This window comes from Cygnus olor, chromosome 3 (assembly GCF_009769625.2).
Source record: "Cygnus olor isolate bCygOlo1 chromosome 3, bCygOlo1.pri.v2, whole genome shotgun sequence".
Classification (NCBI taxonomy): domain Eukaryota; kingdom Metazoa; phylum Chordata; class Aves; order Anseriformes; family Anatidae; genus Cygnus; species Cygnus olor.
In genome coordinates, this window is record NC_049171.1 from 53,104,937 (window position 1) to 53,126,187 (window position 21,251).

Sequence of the window (21,251 nt, forward strand, 5' to 3'; positions counted from 1 at the left end):
AACAGCGGCAGCAATTCCTAGAAAAGCAGCAGGGACTTTACAAGCAACTCTGCTCTAAAATCCTTTCACTACACACTGAAGTAGTATTTTTGCTGCCAATGCCCTGGTTTTAAAACAAGAACTAATGCCAGGAAGAGAGCCTGGCCAGCTGATAATGAGGCAGAAAAACAGATCACTGGAGGAACGCTGGGTGGGTGTTGGGAAGATCTTGAACGATTCGTTCCTTGCCTCTGGCCATCAGTCCAGCTTTGGTCCCTTCCACTTTATGCCACATATTGGACAAATGACAGCAATGAAGAAATCAATTTTGTAACAAAATTTATTTTTGCTCTGTGGATACAAATCCCAAACATCAACAAACAAATTCCAGTGGAAAAATACCAGTCATTAACAATGAAAACTTTTATTATTATTTAATAAATAGAACTTTGGCATTCAAAATTCTAGCTGTAAACCCTACTTTAAAAAAAATTACAAAAAGAGGCAAGAACAACAAGCCTAAAGCTGAGCCAGCCAGTGGCTCCTTTACTTTTTACAATGAACACATTTGGATTAAGTCATGACAACTCTATTTACATATGAGGTATTCGGAGCGGTTCAAAAATTGAACCCAATTTACAAGACTACCAGTCTGCAGAGACTGATCCAGTACATATGTCAGCTGTGCTTTTAAAAGATAGCTCCAGACACTCCTCCCCATTGAACTAATGATAGACTGTAATTAATATATACAAAATAAACACATTATGGTTTGAGTTTCCTGCTCACACTTCATATTCAAGAAAGCTGCATACTACAACCAGCCTAACACTCAAAGTGTACACCGAGTACCTATTTCGAGTACTTACGCTTCTAGGTATTATGCAAGAGTTCTTACTACAAAAGTCTAGAACCAAAACATAGGCAGGTAAGAGGAAAACAAGGTGCAGTCATCAGCATTCTAACGAGTTATCTAAAGTTCAAAGGGAATATACACTTACATCAGGCAAAAAAGGCACAAAGGTATGCAGCTGTGGATTTAATATTGCTAATGAGCTACTGGAATAAAATCATCCCTTTCGGTACTAACCACTGACTTGTTTGCAGCCTACGAATGCAGATTAATCCTGAAGATCTTTCCCCACTCCTGACAGGACTCGTTACACCAGCAGGAAGAGCCCAACTCCACCTGCAACCCCACCTATGTAACCAGCAGCAACAGGGACAAAAACTCAGCCCGTGCTGACAGACTGCAGCGGGCCACTGCTACCAGTGCTAGGGCAACGCGTTGTGGAGGAAGGATTTCTTTCTTTCCTTCCTTGTGCTCTTACCCTGCAAGAAAAATATCTGCAACAACAGGCAGGTAGTGAGGGCAAAGGAAGGGAAGAACCCTTTTGAAGTGAAAAGGACAAAACTTCAGCTCTTGCCATTATTTCAGAGCCACTGGCAGTCTCAAATGTTGAAGTCTGAGTGGGTGGTGACAGCAATCTCAGCAACTTCACAGAACTATCGCACTATAAAGCTACACAGCTGAGGCTAGGAACCTAAATCACGTTTACACAACCGAGCTGCATTACTTCTATATAGTAAATACATAGCATCATCTATAGCTTGTCCCAAGACTTTCCAAGTCTTTTTCAAAATACATTCTTGAATACAGTAGTTACTGTAAATATCTTCTAAAAGGACTGTATAAATTCCATCTGAAACTATACAAAAAAGCCACTGTACAAATCTGCTAACAGACAGACCGGTACAGTATTCATTCATTAGCAGTTATTTTTCAGCCCTTGAGATTGTCTACCAGCTACAGCAAAAAGTTGTCATGACTAAATCTAAGCGATTCCAATGTTAACATTCATTAATCAACTGCGTATTAAATATGCTGAATGAGACCACACACACTACATTTTAACCAATTAAACTGTCATGCATATCTTAGACAAAGCTTATTCCATTTAGAGGCATCTGTAAACTGATGCATATATAGTAATTGCTACTACTACAACAGGCCAAATTTTAAGAAATCAAAGCAAAATACTGTATCACTCTAGGTATTCAGTCGGTAGCCTGCATCTTTGGCTCAAACATCCATCATTTACCTCCCTACTTTAATCTGACTGAGACAGGTAAACTCAGTTGTGATGTTGTTGTTGTTTGTTTGTTTTATATCAAGTGCTTTACAGTTAACATAAATATTACAGCTTCCCTAAAAACATACTAAAATGCAAGATTACAGCATTGCAATCCAAGTATTACAAATAAAATGGGACCTCCTTCCTGAGGGACTTTCAACTAATACTTACAGAGCAGAAAAGCTCCTGAAGTGAAGTGCTTTGGAAATATTAACTTACTGATCTTGAATCTGCTGTACAGTATCACCATTTAACAGCGGGGACAGTGGAGCCACACCAGTCAAGTGACCAGCTTAATAGGACACAGTGACTCAAAAAACCTCTCCTGTTTCTAATTGCCCTACTGAACTTGTTTCTTATTTCCACAAAATTCAGAAAAATGCATTGCGTGGTAATTTTTGCAGGTACATTTCCATCTAAGGAAATAATAACGTGCTACTTAGGTATTTAGTCTCTCCCTGATACTTCTAGTTTATTATCTGAAATCCTGTTACTGAATTTCTGATACCAGAGAGCAGCCATAGACTGCGGACTACTCCTTCACTGCAGGGCCCAAACCAATGAACTATGTGAAAGGAATTAAGCCGAGGCCCTTGTCACAGAAGCCCATACTGTCAGAGGCACGGGTAACTGGGCAAGCCTATTTGTGCAAAGCTCCTTGTTTTCAGTTCTGCACTACTATAAAAGTACACCTTCAAAACTATGGAAAGAGCAGCGTACAGAAATACAAAATAAAATTGCCTCCTTTCTTTTTTCTTACCTGACAGTAAAAGACACTATGCAATTTCACTGGAGATTTCATCTAGACAACATTTCAGTGCTGACAGGAGCTGGACCAGTCAGAGCAATCTATCTGAAAATGCCACATAGCAATAATACAAATTGAACGCTATTTTTCACAGATTAGTTCACGGTAGGTTCATGATAGAGAAAAAAACATCAAATAAATAAGTCCATATAGTTAAAAAAAAAAAAGGAAATCACTAAATTATAAAAACATTAACTGTGTAACAATGAACAGAAAGCAAAACATCACCAAGTTAAACTTAGTTAACTGCAGTCTATGTTGCTGTAACCATTTTTTTCTGTTAACATAGATATCATCAGAAAACTGAAGATATTGACCCTTTTGCTATAAAAATGTTACCCTAGAATTTGCTTTGCTCTAACTGCTATGTTTTCTAAGCAATTTCTGCTGTTATCCACACTACAGGTCAGCACACCGTGACCTGTGCCGTAGTCACTTGAAACTTTCTTTTAATATCACAACTATGACTGATGCTCATCTATTTTTTAAATAATGTGATCTGAGAGTGGTTTTGCTCCTTATGAGTTCTTGCTTCCTTCAGCTGAATAGTATTTTACATCATGCACAACTGTTCAGTTATATTTCAGTAATGTTCCAGGAAATTGGAAGTGTTAATATTTCATCTGTCCCACCACAGCAGTGAAATAGCACTGCCAAGTGACACTCACTGAACAAACTATGCAACATGATCTTTTTTTTTTTTTTCTTTTTAACGTGTAATCTCTTCCTACGGAAAGGGAGAAACCAAGAATTACCAAACAACGTGGAAAATTTTGCAGCCCTCAGATAACACAGAATTTAATACTGGTAAAGGGAAATACTCTGTTTTGAGCCCTGACTTTGACAAGTGCCAAACACTCATTTTGTAGCTGCAGCAGAAAATGGTTGAAGTTGTTCACAACCTTGTCAGAGGTCTTTAGGGACACAGATACAGACCAGCCACATTTTAAAATGGAGATGACAGAACAAAAAGGTAAGTGTGGTATGAACACAATACAGTCTATTCTTTTTTTTCAGACAGCCACATACTATATACTGCAGTTTCCTGCCTCCCAGCTTCTTGGGTTTGTTACAGACTTCATGTCATTGAAACTTCTCAAAGTAACGTGACAGTGCTTAAAACAATTTGATAGTGGTAAATTTTATGGACTTCAGGTGCGTAGAGGAGTTGAAACTTGATTTTCTTCCACCGTTTGGAAAACAAGCCAGACATACATTACTAAAACCAATGTATTTCCTGTATCAAATTCTTTAGGCAACTTGAAGAGCGGCTAATGCTTGCAGCATTCTAAGACTGTTCTGATTGCAATTCCTGCAGTGAAACGAAGTTGCAGAACCCCTGTCTTTCACCACATACAGCTACAGGTGTCCCTTGACCGTCTGCACTGATTTCAGAATACAGGCAATACCATTCAAACCCTTGAAGGAGGGAAGGACTGAGAGCGGCAGCAGTACGGCTGTTCTGATGCTCTGATTCCAGAAACTAGTTGAAGCAATAAAATGAGTCCTAATGGAAGAAACAGAGTCCAACTGAAACATTCTTCACAGCTTGTTCCTACATTCAGTAGTTTGGAGAAAAGATTTCTTGTAGTTTGTACCACTCTACTTCAACCATGACTCTCCCCTCCTCACCCGACTCCCGAGACTAAATAGGCACGATCCTCACAGAGATGCATGTGCAGCGCTATTTGCAATCTTCCAATATGGCTCCTTAATAGAAATGCAAAGACCTGTGACACAGCAGCATTTAATAAGTCATTTGCTACCAGATGAAATGTTGTCATTGAGTAATACAATTGTCCCCCATGTCCTGAGCATAACGGTCTGACATTATAGTTCTTAATTCATCGATATCCTTTCGTAACTGACAAACGTCTGAGAGCTTCTTCGAAAGAGTCTCTGTGCTGTGGTAATTTTCGTTCTCTTCAGCTGAACAGCTCAGTGCTGCGAAAAGCAAAACCCAAGGTTAAAGCTCTTACAACTGTGCTCTGAATACTTAAACTGGTCAGCCCCTCTTGAAATAAAGGGGAAGTCACTTTAATTAACTCAAGACAAATCATGCTTCACTACGATGTAAGGCAACAAAATGAGGTACCGTGTGAACTTGAAGACAGTTGAGAGGCCACCCCTGCAAAGACATGCTTTTCTGATTGCACCAAGATCTAGGCTTGGTAAAGTCTAATGGCTCTCAACAACAGCAAAAATAAATAAATAAATAAATAAATGAAAAGAAAACCATTTTCTAGAGACTTTGGAAGTTTACCTAGACACTCAGAAAAGAGGGGTAGGAGGGCTTGGGAAATGAGGCCAGGTAAGATTACAAGGTGGTACTACAGATATGTTGTACTATTCACCCTGCTGGCTGATGATGGTCTCATGGACTTGGCGACTTGGTATATGCTGCACTGCCCAGCATTTCAGAGATTTCCAGTGCAGATGAATCTATGTGGTGTGTACAGGATGCTGTACTTCTACATCTCTCCCTTGGTGAAGGCCCAGTTCAGCAACTGGTCTATTCTAAATAACACTCAGAAAGCAACTGTATATGATATATTCAAGTGCAAAAAAATAAATAAATTATTAATCTTGTTAAGAGGGAAAACCCAGCACAAACTCACTGCACTGGAGGTTTGCCTGACAGGCTTTAGGATGTGCTTTCCATCTCCTGGTTAACAGCTCAGGAGGTACAGAAGACAGGATGTGCAATTAGCATTTCAGACGATAGAGTTGCCAGGCACTCAGACTTACACGCACAAACACCCACCTCCTCCCCCCAAAGACTGTTACTCTTCTATGTCCAAACCACTAATAAGCACTGGAATGAGATCACTTACATCTGATTCCCAGCAGTAAGGAAAGGTTAGGCTCCTTGCCCTGAGCTCTCTGGGTGAGAATACTGCACAGAGCTTTCAAGTCAAACAAGCAATGGGACATCTCCTTGAACAACTGGTCTGCTACAGGCATCTTCTCAGATACTGGCTGCCGGGACTGCTCCACCTGCCGTATCTGCTCCTTCAGAGAGGCATTCTCTTCCATCAGTCTTTGGTTCTTCGCGAAAAGTTGAGAGGAAAAAAAGGGGCAAATTAGTCTGCAGCATGCAGAGTAGCAGAAAGTTTCCTGTTTCAAACCACAAACAATATTAACTAAAACCAGTTAGTTCCATACACAGAAGAATAGCTTTGTACCCCTTCAAAGAACGGTAGATAGACAGCTTCTACGCAGTTCTCTCTTTCATGTTACCATTGCTCAGTGGCCTTCACCCTTAAAACTTTCACTTCTTGAGGTAGGGATGGCATCTATCATATTTCAGCACAGCATCTAAGTATGTATTAAGCTCATAAAGCCCTACCACATGGTATCATAACGGTTTCCTAAGTTTGTTCTTAGTGGGTGTAGTCATGGATTGGGTTTTTAGAGTTTTTACTTACTTCAGAGAAAGTTTTATTTAACTGCTCTATATTCCTTTCTTTTTCTTCAAGCTCATTTGCCATCTTCTGAACCGTCCGCTTTTCTTGCAAAAGCTTCTCTTGCATAGACTAAATTGAATGAAAGCACAAGTAATGATTTTACATTTTCATACTGCAGGTTAGCACTGACAAAAAAGCGTGTCCTCAGTAATTCTGTTTGTTACTCATTGCTTTTGGATTACACCTTTGGTTTTTTAATTTTCTACCAGGTTCCACCTCATGATGTTCAACTGGACCCCAAGGCTCTCTGGATATTAGCTTAGTTGTTCTGAATATCAGTGAAACCCTTTAGATAAGCATTACTTGTTTATAAACACAAAGACTGTGTGTATGCAAAATATCACTCCAACATGGGATTCATGAAGTCTAAAATGACCATGTAATCTTGTTTTTCTATCCAAATTATTTCACTTGAAATAAGCAGCAGATTAATGACAACTAAACTTCATTTGTGTACTTGTCAAGTTACTTTAAGACTTTTTTTGGCCTCTATTTTCCAGGAAAACCATGGCAGAAGTTCCTACAACCTTTCAGAACACTGGATTTACCTCTTGAATCTGCTATATAGCTGAGAAAAAAGGCTTTGATAGTTGATACGGAGTACCAACCTCTTTAAAATCAGTCATACACAGGATAAATCAGAAAAGCACAATACAATTTTAGGTGCTGAAGTAACAACAACTGCAGGCAAAAAGTAACTTTTTTGTAGTTTATAGTGTCACTTTCAATGGATACAATAGTTATTATTCTCAGCAATATCAGAAAAAAGTTTCTAGGATGGTGCTGTACTTAAGAATTGGAACTTTCCAGGTTTGATTTCCAGATGAGTCACAAGCAGCAGTAAGCCAACAACCCCCGCACAAGGAATCGGCTGCTGTCAATTCCCCAGTTTTCACCTACAGAGCTGAAACTGATGCATCAGGAGATATTTCTAAAGTAGATTTTTTTTTTCTGATGAATTCAGCACGACCAGTTATCTTAGATGTCAAAAGCACACATGTTCACTCCACTACCTGGCTTTCAGATCTGTAGGTATGTCTTTCAAAGTCATCTGGCAAAATTCAGAAAAGGGAATATTCCAACCACTTTACCTGAATACTAATAGCAATGTATACTAATTACATAAACTCCCGATGCTTTAGAACAAAGAGATCTTTTCAGCTTGCACAAGGAAAAATCCTCTTTTGTCGTTGATGGCATTACTCACAGATCTGATGCTGTGCTACCACAGAGCATATAAAGTGTGTTCCCCACCCCTAGCTCAGCACATTAATATGTAAAACCTGTTGCCCAAGTTCAATTATAAGATGTAAATCCAATCCCATCATGCTCAAAATACAGCTGGAGCACCAGTGACAACAGTGCATGCTTTGGCACCGTTTTGATTGTAACCTTCCACAGAGTGGAACCAGAGACCGTGATGGGAGGAGGAGAAGGAACGTTTCATGAACCAATGGATCTCAACTTACAGAATGACACTGCCTGACAAGAATGTTTTCTCTTGAAGTTCTGTAGTTAAAATTCTAAAGAATTCTTCCAAAGCAGAGAAATCTCTTAAATGGAATTCTACGTGGTGGCTTAAATAAAACGCTACAGGAAGATCAAAGTCACTCTTCAGTAAAAGATAAGTTCATATTGCTGCCCTATGACTCTGTAACTTTATTCAAAGATAGAAAAGAAATGAAGCTCCCCACTTGAAAAAACACAGCAACTTGTGTCTAACTGTGTTGGTTTTGGGGTCTCAGTAAGGCGATTAAGCTTTGGGAAGAAAGCCAAACTTACCCTTCCACGAACTACTCCTAAACGGTATGCAGAATGGAAATTTCAATGGAACTGATCCCATGGATTGTAACACATAGGAGACCATCTCTATATGTAGACCTGCCCTATACCGCAGAGTGGAGGAGAAGCCATTTACTTGACCTGCCAGCTGTAAGAACGCTGCTGACAAGGAGGCATGGAGCAGTGAGGAGCAAGGCAAGGCCAGCAGGGAGGGGTATGCGGTCCTGACGAGGTTTCCTAGCACATTCAGCTCAATGCTGCACAAGCAGCGAGTAAAAGCCGGTACTTTGTCATACCTTTTTCAAAAATGCAAAACAATGGTGCTAAAATTTACACGTTTCATGTGGACTAAAAAAAACAACTTTATTTTCAACTAAGTAATAAGAATCATTAGGCTGAACCCAGAAATGACTACTTGTTTTTAAAGCATTTTCACACATTAGATGTGCCTCTGTTCACCCACACCATGCCCCTAGCAAGGAAGTGCTGAAATAGTGTGCATCCTAAAGATAAGCTCTGCTAGAAAGTGCAGCTTCATGCTGCAGAGGAAGGGGAGGAAGAAAAAGGTCCCTGCTCCACATCGAAGGAAACACTCTGGGCCGGGAGAGAGCAGGAAATAGCTCTGCTTGATGTATTTCCTTTGCTGTGCTTGAAGATGAGTGTAACCTGCAGTGGTTTTGAACAGTCTTCTTTCATCTGTTTTAAACACTGCCTACTGGAAAAAATGGCCGTATTCTGTCAGACTGAAGGACCATCTAGCTCTGTCTGTGACAGCAGCCGAACAGAAGATGCTTAGGGACAAGGAGGAGAACGGGACAACACGGTAATGGCAGGCCCCCCAAATAACCCTCCCCCCCCAGCTTCTGAGTATCTTGACATTTAATAGTCTTTGATGCATTTCTATTCCACGAGCAAGTTCAGGAACACCCTGAGCCAGCTATGATACACGCATTAGTAGTACCATTTACACGTTTCACATCTGTGTCAATGACAGACATGAAAGGTTCGACCATGCAGCCTTCCTTAGGGTGGGTACATGGTGGGGAAGGCGTGCGCAGAAATATTACCTTCCCCAGAGTATTTTCAGAGCTTCATCCGTCACTAACCTTGCACAGCTATTCAAGCCGCTCTAAAAACAGCTTCTAGAATATTCCATATAACGTGCACATGCTCAGCTCATCAGTTGCACCATTTAACAGGAGCTATTAAAAGTGGAAATCAGTGTTTACTTCTGAGGCATTCCTATTAGCTATCACTCAGTGCTACCCTAATCTTAAAGCTCGGAAAAAGCACATATGCTTACCAGTTTGTTAAAGCCCATAGTGCTCTGAGTCCTCTGTAGTTCATCCTTACTTTTCCCTTTGGCTTTCCAAAGTTACAATTTGGTGGCATTATTCCCAGCCCTGGCATAGTTTGGGTTATTATGACTGACAGGATTGGCAGATGTATTTTGAGTAACACACGCACCATACAAGCTGACTTCTATCTGTTTTGTAAAAAAATTCTATTTTTGCAATATCTAAATTAATCATGTAAGTAAGCTTTTGTTGTTGCTGTTGTTTTAAAAAGCCACTCTCATCTGTAATTTTTGCCTTTTGGAAGACGCGCTTTATATTCAGCATGACATCTTGTCAAGACCAACAACAATTTTAAGCCCTCACACTCAGGAGAACAAATCAACCAAGCCAAACCACACAAGGAAGAACAAAATCACTCCGTCATGATTATGAGCAAATAGAAACTAGTACTGCTCGATACACTCTTGTCTGAAGCAGAATTTCCTTGGTTTTAGATTGCAAGTTAATAACAATGAACTGAAACACATTCTCAAGCATAGCCTTACAATGAGGCAGAAGACAGGGAGTAAAGTAAGATCTCAGCTGAAGATAAATGATGTCTCCCTGCTGATAAGAGATTTCAATTTCTCATGAGCTAGTTTTCAACGTTTCCCAGGGAACAAATGAGGAAGGCAAGGAGGATCAAGGATACAATGAAAGTACTGTAGTCTACATGTAACTTCAGGGCCAACACCACTTTCAAATCTTATTTTCTGACCATAATACAGAATACCTCAAAATGGGAAAGGTACGAGAAGGTCCTGGAGAACAGAACACTCTTCCGTTCACAGTCTGTTTTAAGCACTTCAGTTTAATTAAGCAAAAATATGGTTGTCAACAGGCACCAGGCCTGCTTTTTCATCTGCATAGTTCAAAAAGGGAGCAATTTCATAGGGGAAGACAATTTACTCTCAATAGCTAAAAATCAGCAAACCTGGCTCCAGCGTGCAAAGTGCAAGTAAGAAAACATACTCTCCTACCAAGCATTACACAAGCAGTTTTGTATCTTTGTTATTTGGACTCTAGCTCCACAGAGAAGCTCCACTTCAGAAGAAGCAAGCATTCAGCTGATTGTTTACTACCATTTTGTTGTTCTCCAAGCATAAAGTACACTGAGCCAAAGCAGAAGTACCCTCTTTATCCTCAAGGGAAAACCTTGTTACTTCATTTTTGCTGCAGGGCACGGAAAGAAGAAATGTGGAGACAAATGCCAAACTGGAAGAAGAACATAGAAACTAGAATTTATTGAATTTGGCTTAAAATTTTAATGAAAACAGATTTTTTTTTTTCCCATTTTTTTTCTAGAGCAAGTCACACCTTCTTCCTTATAACCTGTATAATGTTTCCTTTTCTCCACAACAAACACTGGTCACTAAGTACCTTTCAAGGATCAAGAGCCTGATGTGTTAATCTGATCCACAGTGCTGCAATTGACTCCTGGTAACCTCTGCTGTCTTGAAAGACCCTTGGCTGTAAGCTGGGTGCCCAAGATCCACCAAGAAAATTAAGATACCTAACTGAGTGACATGTTAGAAACCATTTGAAGAGGGACCTGCTTCAGCTCCGCGAAATGTGAAGCGGTATGGTTTAGAAAGGCACCTGCCTTGCTAAGGATCTCAGCAGTGAAGCTCCTAACCAATGTCACTTTTTACACTTCGAATTAGCATCTGAACCCCAAAGTTTGAGGGGAGGCTTCAGTGTTACAAAGGCAGATCTCAAGACTTGCAACAGGCAGTTCTGATATGACATCTACTAAGCCAGCTGAATAAAGGTGCTATACAGGAACAGTTCTCTACTTTACAGCAAATACCTGCAAAGTGTTAAACCATAGAAACTTCCATAATGAATACACTGTAAGGCTGCAAGAGAATGCAGGTCAGCTACAGACCATAAGACTACATTCTTGGCATTTCTGTCTTTGCCTCCTATTTTGGACGATAAAAGAACAAATTTTAATTTTAATAATGTCATCTTTATGAACTAAAAATGGACAGAATAAATAACAGAACATACACTCTTCCTTACCTGCATGTCTAAAATCAGTCCAGCTATCTGTTTTTGTTGATTGTCTATGACCTAGAATATAAAATTGAGTAATTTAAAAGGCTTGAATCTCTTCTGCTCATTTTTTTAAAAAATCAACTTATGGGTGATAGCCATAGATTTTACACAGAATCTTTGAAAACATAAATGACAAGAAATAGCTAACTCTCACACAACTGGAAACAAATGCAAAATACTTCCCTCAAACAGAAAGAGAGGTATTGAAGAGAAAACTGTTTTATCTACAGATGTATAATTCTTTAGTGAGATACTGATTTCTGAAGTTAAAAAAAATAAATAGAGAATGCAGGGTTAAAGATGACACAAAAAGATAATTTGCAAACTAACCTTACTGGCTTTCTCATTCTTTTCTTTGAGACATTCATTCTCACTCTGAAGCTGTTTTGTGTCCAACATGGGAAGGCGAATACCATCTTCCAGGCATTTTTCTACTTTCTGCTGCAAGCTGTCATTCAACATGAAAGAAAAAATGAGTATGTTGACAGAAACCAAAAGGGCTGTGTGTTCTGGCAAAAAAAAAAAATTAGAAAGTTGCACCATCTTCCAACCAAAACTGTAAAACCTTATCTAGCAGAATCCAGCCTAACGAATGAGCAAACCAACAGTGGATGAATGATACAAAAATCCTAAACTACTGAAATTACTGTGGCGCTGGCTAGAACTGACTCATGCGGGAATGGCTTTATGTGCCAGATTCTGAGCTGCGTGTTCCCAAAGGCATAGCTCCAGCAGGATGGCGTAGTGAGAGGGCAGAGAGGAGCAAGGAAAGCCTTTGTGGTGTACGCAGCTGCTCCGTGCTGCTGTGGGAGGTAAAGCCACCGCCAGTGTCTGTCAGAGCAGTTTTCGAGCTTCTCCAAATTACGAGAGCCTTAAAATTTGGCTCTCCCACTGGGGCATGTACGACTCTAAGTGGAGTCCAGAACCGTAGGCTGCTCTGAGTACTGGTGGCCCATCCTCCATGCCTGGTTTGTCAGGGAGGTCATGAAGCCACTTCTGCCAGCTGCTCCCATACGAGGGCATGACCGTCAGGCCCTCTGCAGCTCAGCTCAAGCTCCTAGGTGTAGCCAGAGCTTTTGCCTGCTCACCTTCGCTCAGAAAGAAAATACATTTTATTAGCGTTAATCTTGCTGTCTAATTTAGAAACCGAGGCCACTTCAGCTATGCGTAGGCTTTCAGAAAAGACAAAATGATCCTCCTGTAGATTATGAGGGCAGGAAGAAAAAAGGCCTTTCATTGGTAAGATGGAAACAATGTGTCAACAATTTGGCTGGCAAGGTGTCCCAACCAGCTTGCCTTTCATCATGGAAACACTTTCAGACTGCTATGGCATGCATGTTTACGCAATGGCGGGACACTGAACTGCAGTGACAACCCCATAAATTATTAAAAGTGATTCTCCCTGCCCCTTTTTGTTTGTTTATTATTAAATAAGGATTTAATTATCTCCCCTGATCAATATCCCAATGTCTCATCTGGAATCTTCTCACAGCTATCTGTCCCACTGCTGTTTTCTTACGGTCATGCAAGTTCAATGACAGCAGATGAGCTACAGCTAAATATCCCTGTGAATATCCCCCAGCCTCAACGAAAAGTTAAGAAACAGCTTATTTAATCTGTGACCCTTCCCTGATATACCCTTCAGCCAATATGCAGGGAGCTTTTCCACAGCTCGTGACAGGATTAGTTATCGAGTAGGAGTGCTGACAGCATCTATGCAGTGCTCCTTTGCTGCACACGTTTACTCTGTCCTCTGCCTGGCAGCACTCTGCTGCCATTGAGGTACTGTCGAACATCTTTAGAAATGACAGTGAAGGATTTCTAGACAGACTCTTCTCCTTGTGACTTGATACAAATCCAGTTTTGCTGGATTTTCTATTGCATTACTCTGTCATTCTGCACAGTAATATATTTACGCCCTAAGAGGTCATTAGCACTGTACTAGATTGTAAGAGCAAAAACCATCGTGTCCTGACATTAGCTGGGAAAGCACACCCATTTCAGGGCACAGTTCGGGCAGCTGCTCTTACCTCTGCACTGTTGTGACCAGCTCTTTTTCTTTCTTCTTCTGACACACCAGTTGCAATTCTCTCTCTCTGCACTGAGATCGAGCCTCTCCAAGCTTGTTTTCCAGCTCAGTCATAGTTTCTTGCAGTTGCTTGTTCTTCTCCTCTAGGATTTGCAGCTAACACAGATTACATTAGTTAGATATGGTGCCACATTAACAGAAGGGCTGGCAGCAGGCCACAGCCTTGTGGTTACCTCCTGTATACTCTTAGGCCCATTGCACTTAGATCTAAGTATGGGAAGCCCTAGTAGCTGCAGTGGTTCCTAAACACCGAAATACTTCTCTTTCTAAGCAGATGGGGAAAAAACGTACAGTGAAACAGTAAAACCTTTCACAACAGATATTATGGAGCTTATGTGTATTTTTAAGAAGTAAAGCCAGCTCCTTTCACCTTACCTGTTTAGTCTGACCTTCTATATCATCCAGCGTTGGCAGGTCAGCCAGGTATTTTTCTAAGGTTTCAATGCGTCTCTGTTTTTCTTTGTTTTGCTCAGACTCTTTCTGGCATTTCTTTTTCAGGCTATTAATATACCGGTCTCTAGTTTTAAGCTAGAAGAAAGTAAGAGTACATGTTTTACAATTGCAATGGAAAATAAATCTGCTTTGGGACCAGAGGCTGGTCACTCTTCAGGAACTGTACTCTCAGCTGCACCTGTTGGTTACTGCAAAAAACAAAACCAAAGAATGATTAATCTCAGTAGCTCAAAGTCCCAGACCGACAAGTGACCTCCAACCACAGCTGCTTCACCTCTGCCTAGAAGGCACCCACCTCCCTTGTGAGCTGAAAACATTACAATTCAATGGTTAAAAAAATACATAACTGAGCGTGTTCATATTAGAATAGTTTGGTTGGAAGAGATTTGCAAAGGTCATGAGTCCAATTGCCTGACCACTTCAGGGCTAACCAAATTTACAGCACGTTATTGAGGGCATTATCCAAATGCCTCTTGAACACTGATAAGCTTGGGGCATCAACCATTTTGCTAAGAAGCCTGTTCCAGTACAAAAAGTAATGAGGAAATATTTTAGTCCTTCCTCTTCCTTTGGCCTAGGAAAACAACTTGAAACACAGAAACCTAAGAACTTAACCCAACAAGAACCGCAGCCAAAAACCTGACTTTGATGCTGTCTGACAATTACATCAAACAACATCAGAACAGAACAGCTGCTTTCTTAAAGCACCTTTTCTACAGGCATCTTCATTGTCTGTCTGTTTGCAAAAGGATTTTTATGTTGTATCATGTTTGCTTGCATTCCTGGTACTTAGCTGCTTTATTACCTATGTGAAAAAAAGGGGAGGAAAGATGGCAGGAAAGAGAGTATTTTACAGTCAGTATCTCTAATGCTTGAAACAATGTGTACCAACTCTGAGATAAATACTTGTCATGGCAGTAAATGCAAAATGTACTTTTATTTTGGTGCTTGAGACGTCCACCTCGCTGAGAAATGAATGTGTGACAGCGTCAATGTCAGAGGTCTGGGACGCAGCCTACAGCTTAAGTTGATAGTACCTGGAAAGTTTTTCCAGAAAAAGAGTTTTGAAAAGACCAGAAAGTTGAGGACTGCCAGAAGTTCGGAAGTCTTTACATGTTCATCATGACCTCAAAACGGAACAAAGCTTTCAGGCTGCTTTAAGATCTTTCAGATTACACAAAGTCAAACTAAACCCAACGTTCGGTGAGGCAAAGCTGCATCTCAGCCATCATCCTTTGCCACCAGGTGTCCTGCAGAGGCACATGCTCCCGCCACACCCCAAGCCCTGGGGCAGCGATATAAACGTGCCCAGGTAAGCTGATGTTACAGACTGTTTCAGAATTGCCAGCAGTCTGACTGCTCAGTAAGTGGATCACCTCCCTTTGTTTCTCACATACCACTAAGGATGACAGGTTGAACAGTCCGAATACTTCAGTACTTGGGTGACAAAGATTACATGCTTTCCAAAACATGGTTCCCTTGTCCTGCATACATACTCTAGGGAATTTCCTCTCCTGCAACCTCTCTCCTCACAGCTACAGTGCTTGCTTTAGGATTCCTCCTGCCCCCTCTACATCCCCAGAATCAGCTCAAGGGCTCTTTCTACCTTTTCTCTCCTGAGATGAAAACAAATATATGTATTTTTAATTCACCCTTGCTCACTATGCTGAAGAGAAATAAAAGCTGTGCTGTTTTTTGTTTTTATTTTATTATTTCCTCCTTCATGCACATGATTTGTTGAAGCAGGAAAAAATAGGAAAGTTCACACCTCCTGGCAATTAAATATTAAAGCAAGCCATAGAAAACGTAAGGCAGAACTACTGCTACTACAGGCTACATCCGTGGTGCCTTAGAGGAGTCCTTCACAAGTAACCGCAGCAGAAGGAGCCAGCAGGGTACAGGTATTTGAACTGGATAATTTCTAGCCCAGCAGTCCAGTTTACAGATTAAATGCTTCAGAACTAAAGCGAGTGCTGTGAAATCTGAAGATACCAAGAGGCACGCTCATGCTTGGCAGAAGGAAAAGGAAGAACCCAGGCATTGTGCAAAGCCACTTGTGGACGACACTGCAGTCTACCTGAGCAGGCCCCCTCAGCTCAGAAGCTAAAAGGACCTACCATGGCTGCTGATCAGCCACAAGAGAGAAGCTTTTTCAGGCTGCTGAAAGTTCAGTGCCAACTGAAGTGCTTCCAGTCCCCTCGGTCCCACACCGGGTACACGTAGAGCCTGGAGAAAACAAACCTTTTCAGGCACCAGTATCATCCACAGCGGGGTACAAATACTCCCTTTGCTTGGTACGTCTGCAGCTAGCACAGACAGGTACCATGCCAGCAGTGAGCGAAGGGCACCTCTTATTTCTACCAGCCCTGCTGTTTCTCAAAAGGAAAGCATCCAGTACATTCACCCTGAGATGAGAGGTGACACAAGCACTTCAGACCAAGAGGTCTTCTAGCTCAGTGTCTTGTTTCCAACGGTGGCCATAAACAGATGTCTTCAGCAGGGAAAGAACATGGAAAACACATTCTCCAGCCCCCAGTTGCTTTCAGCTTAGAGGCCCTCCTGAGGCAGTTATGATTTCTGTGATCTTCTGATGGATATCTACCTTGTTGCCCTTCTCTGAACCTTCTCCAGTTCCAACACATCCTGTTTTTGTGATGAGGGAGACCTTCCTAGACCTCTCACCACTAATGACTGATGGCCAAGGAAATGGGAGTGTTCCTTTTATTTTCTTTCCTCCCACCTGCACCGGAACAGTCACAGCTTGTCCCTTGTTGTCCCATACTATCTACATACTGTATTTAAATGCTGTACGTTTAGAATGCCAACAGAGGAAAAGATAATATTATTTGCAACACTGAGTCAGACAGAGAATTAGATACATGTGCCAGCAACCTTAACCTAAACTATGCGTTTCTTCAGGCATGCACTTAAAAGAAAAGCTCATCTCAACTTTAATTTACTTCAGCTTTCTAGCATTTCCCCGCTCCCCGGCCATATCTGGATTTGGACTGAAAAACCTTATCCTCTCTGATGAGGCAAGCATTCACTCAGAAATAACCCTATCACAGCCAACAGCCACAATCCCTTTGATCGGTACAGAAATTGGATTTTTTGCCCCCTCATGTCTGGTCCCACTGACCGTGGACACCCCAGGCTTTTGGGCTGTGGGTTCACCTCCCTGCAAGCACAGCAGAGGAACTGCAGAGAGGGCTGTCCCCAGGCTCCGCACCCAGCATGCTGCTCAGCCTCCCAGCCTGCTGCAGGACCACACCACGTCTCTTTCCTCCCCCTGCAGTCTTCCCTCAAACTGGAGGATACTGAATTTATTACTCCAAAACACGCTCTCCCTCCCTGTTTTTTTTTTTCTTTTGTTGTTGAGAGCCTTTTGTTTGGTGCGCAGAATGGGTGGGGTGGGTGTCATGGGGTGAATAGGGCTCCTGGCTACCAACCATCCAGCTGACACCCGCACTGCTGCACAGGTCCCCACCACTGCCACCACCCACAGCAGCAGTTCTGACACAGTGAGGAAGGAACACAAGTGCTGGAAGCACTAAAATAGACAGGAGGAAACAAAAGAATCCAGCTTTTGCCCTTCCTGAACTTTACCCTTAGTGAAAGGCATACTGCAGGGTTTATCGGACACAAGAGGACAGAATTTAAGACTATGTTTTTTTTCCCTTTCTTCCTACCTGTCACTTCACTGTACCATAGTGCTCCTGCCTTTCGAACCTGCATAAATATAAGTCCAAGTCCAGCAGTAAGGCCCAGTGATCAAAGAAAAGGTAACCGTGACATCTCCCAAAACATTAGGTAGGAACCACTGATCAATGATGCATTCCTGCTTGCAAGAAAGGCAGGCTGTCAGGACATACAAAGCCACCCTGGGTATTGGTTCAGCTTCCAAAGAAACCTCTTGTCATGACGGTTCCAACAACACAGCCATCTAAGCCCCTTCCTTGTCTCAGACTGAAGTCTACTCTGCACGTTTTAGGAAAGCTGCAGGAGAATCGCTTCTGCTGAGTAGGCACCTTCAGTTTGGTAAGTGCATCTCAAAGCATGAGGCCTGCTTCTACAGGCCATGTTAAAAACGGTAATTTAATTTCCATGCTTTTTCGATGTTTTATTTACTGTAATAAACATTCAACCCAAATAAATTCTTAGTGAAGGTGAGCAGCTTTTCTTCACAGCAAATTTAACCAACAGATTGTTAAAATTGTCATTACCGGGTCTGAAATACGTATTTTGATTGCCTTTTCTTCTGGTATCACTTTTAGAATGTACTCACTACAAGTTCACTTATACTACCACTATTAACTTTTATCATAGATAAAGTTTAGCTTCCTTTTGAAAACAGCTCTGCAACCCACTTACTAAGTTGCTTTCTTGCAAGCAAAACACATGCTCCTGTAACCATGTCAAAAGTAAATTTGGAACACGAAAGACACTTACTTTTTCTTCCATCTTCTTTTTCTCCTCGCTAGATTTGTTTGAAATTTGTTTTAGAAATTCATTGAGTTGTAATTCCTTATTCTCGGCTGCTGCAATCTTTCTCTCAAGCTCCTCAAGGTGGGATGTTGATCTTTCTGACACGTGAGGTTGCAGTGATGTGCCCTCATACTGTGGTTGCTTACAAAAAGAAAGAAAATCATATAAATGAACACGCACATACCACTGCATACTTCAGCAGCAGAGCAGAAAACAATCCTGCATTTTTTTCCACTGTCAGGAAGGGTGGGGTTTGATTTTCGAGCATTAAAATATGTGCTAACAGCACGTATTTCAGGAATCTTCTGGAGAAAAGAAAAAAGCCGGACACTTCTTCCATTCACAACAGATGAAAATAAACGTTGTGGGATTATTTCTCCCTCAAATTTATGGAAGAGGCATGACTCTCCCCACCCCGACCTCCCCCCTCATATCCCTCCCCCAAAAACAAAATCCAAAGAAAAAATGTTTCACTGCCACTACATTACCATACTCTCCCCTAAAAAGAAAGCCACTGCGTAAAATGGCTGTGAATATATTAAAGTAAAATATGCTCCAATCTCACAGATCTTGCTAAAGCAGAACATTAGACAACTAGTCAAACCTTAGAGCTATTACAGCTGAGATAAGAAGGGTGCAGGGCTAGCCTGAGATTACAGCCACAACCTAGACGGCAGGCCTCCCGCCTTCTGTTGTGTCTATGAAAATCCTCCTCCCTTTTCATCTCAGGCAGTTCAATATTATTCTACCACTCCCACTGCCCACAGAGAGACAAGCACAAAATGGAAATCAACGGCATGTGGGATGAAAAAGGAGACGCATCCCATTAGTCTTTCAGTTTCAATATTCTTTTAATAACATAAACCGGTATCCTTAAAGAAATTATACAGAGAGCTTTTTAAATAATAGTATTCCTCCTGCAAAGCATTACAAGAGATTAAAATCTCCACTGAAGGAGATTTTCATTTGTAAATTAATCTTATGGAAGGCAAACAAATCAACCAGAAATCCTAAGAGCCATTATAAATTGTTTGTACTTTAAAAATTATGAAAGATGAAAGCATCTGCTGTCTTATTTGAAGCGTAATATGGTATACTAATGTATGTACGTTCACATCTCAGTTTCTGCAATATTTTTTTCAAAATCTTAATCTAGACATATTTTTTACATATTTTTTAAGAAGAACTTCTGGAAGTACCAAAAGCCACATTCTAAGATGTCTGAAAAAGTTTCTACCCAACTTCACACTGAGGTGCTACCTGAATTTCTTGCCTTTCTCAAAAACAGACTCTCACCTGATGCACATCTGTGTTATTCCAGCTTGTGTTATTATTAATGTCATGCTGAAGTATGTTAGCTGAGATCCTTGTACAGTGTTTGTGACAGAAATGATAATGTAATACAAGAGGGACAAAAAAGCTATTTCTCTGCGTACCTGCCTTTAACATTGTTTTTTTGTGTGTGGCCTTTCAGATACCTGGAGGTGCTGAGACGGATTGTGTGTGGTACAGCACAGATCAGTATTAGGACAGGTGTACTCAGAGTTCAACATGTTCCCTTTCAGAGTAAATATTATATCCATATATACTAAAATGCATATCCTTTTCAGATGACTTGTACAGAAGTACTCCACCAGTCTCTGTTTTCTGACTTCTCTTCCACCTACTCTATCGACACTATCTCCCTAACTATTTCTTTGGGTACTGCCTCCTTCTCCTTTTCAGAAAACCTTTCATCAGTTGGTTTCGGATACTCCCTTATCAAACGATTTATTTCCTAATATTTCCTTGCATAGCTGTGTTACATGCATGCTGTTAAAAACCTCATTCTTGCACAGTGCTGCAATACCTCATTCTTACCCTATTTTTATCAGATTTCAAAACAGGTATGTACATACTTGTGTTAACATAACTTAAATTTCTGCAGATCTAAAATAAACTACAATATTTACAGGATATTGTACTCTATGCAATTTACAGCTATATAATGACACAGCCATCAAACATAAACGCTCTGTATTTTATCCTGCAGTAAAGTGTGAGCATCCTTTTATGTGGCAGTTACTGGGTAATGGAAAGCTTCACTGAAAGAAAAACACCCATCCTACCTGCAAATTAGTCATGTAAGGTTCTTCGCAGTTCACAAGATGGCTCAGTCTTGCATGTTGAGCTCTTAATTCATTCTCTCTTATCTTTTGATGTAAATTGTTAATCTGCTGCTTTTGCCTGTGATAAATAGATTTTATTTGAAAAGGTATAGAACAGATTTTAAAAACACTGATCTTAAGACTTATACAGAATGCTGTAAAAACGCTATTCAACTTACTTTCTCTCTTCTACATTGCCAAATGAAGCAGTAACGAATACTCAATAGAAACAGATTAGGCATTTCATAATCCTGAATCTACTTTAGCTGTGGGCTTTTCTCCAAGGCAGACAGACTGCTACTAGCCTAGTTTAACACTAGAACTGGAATCTCTTCAGGATATGAGCTACTAAACTGAAGTTGCCATGTACCTTTCATTTAAGCATACCTCAAATGGCCTGCATCCAACTAGGAATCATATAAATTAATCTTTTATAAATATGTATTTGAAAACTCTACCACAGTTTTGTGGGAGCTGGAGAGCTGCTTCTGTTGTCATTTGCTCCTAC

At 40.8% G+C, this 21,251-nt stretch overlaps 1 protein-coding gene across 3 annotated transcripts in view; it reads right to left on the reverse strand.

The window, feature by feature from the left end:
* Positions 1-301: 301 nt before the first annotated feature.
* Positions 302-21,251, reverse strand: part of CEP85L (centrosomal protein 85 like) — a 148,633-nt gene continuing 127,683 nt past the window's right edge. For all 3 annotated transcript variants that reach the window (XM_040554288.1, XM_040554286.1, XM_040554287.1), the window contains exons 5-13: positions 20,705-20,822; positions 18,561-18,737; positions 14,034-14,186; positions 13,600-13,754; positions 11,900-12,017; positions 11,534-11,584; positions 6,351-6,458; positions 5,757-5,970; positions 302-4,866 (exon numbers count right to left, since the gene is read on the reverse strand). In XM_040554288.1, coding sequence (XP_040410222.1) covers positions 4,703-4,866; positions 5,757-5,970; positions 6,351-6,458; positions 11,534-11,584; positions 11,900-12,017; positions 13,600-13,754; positions 14,034-14,186; positions 18,561-18,737; positions 20,705-20,822 — 1,258 coding nt within the window. In that variant the 3' untranslated portion in view covers positions 302-4,702. The remainder of the gene's footprint in view (positions 4,867-5,756; positions 5,971-6,350; positions 6,459-11,533; positions 11,585-11,899; positions 12,018-13,599; positions 13,755-14,033; positions 14,187-18,560; positions 18,738-20,704; positions 20,823-21,251) is intronic.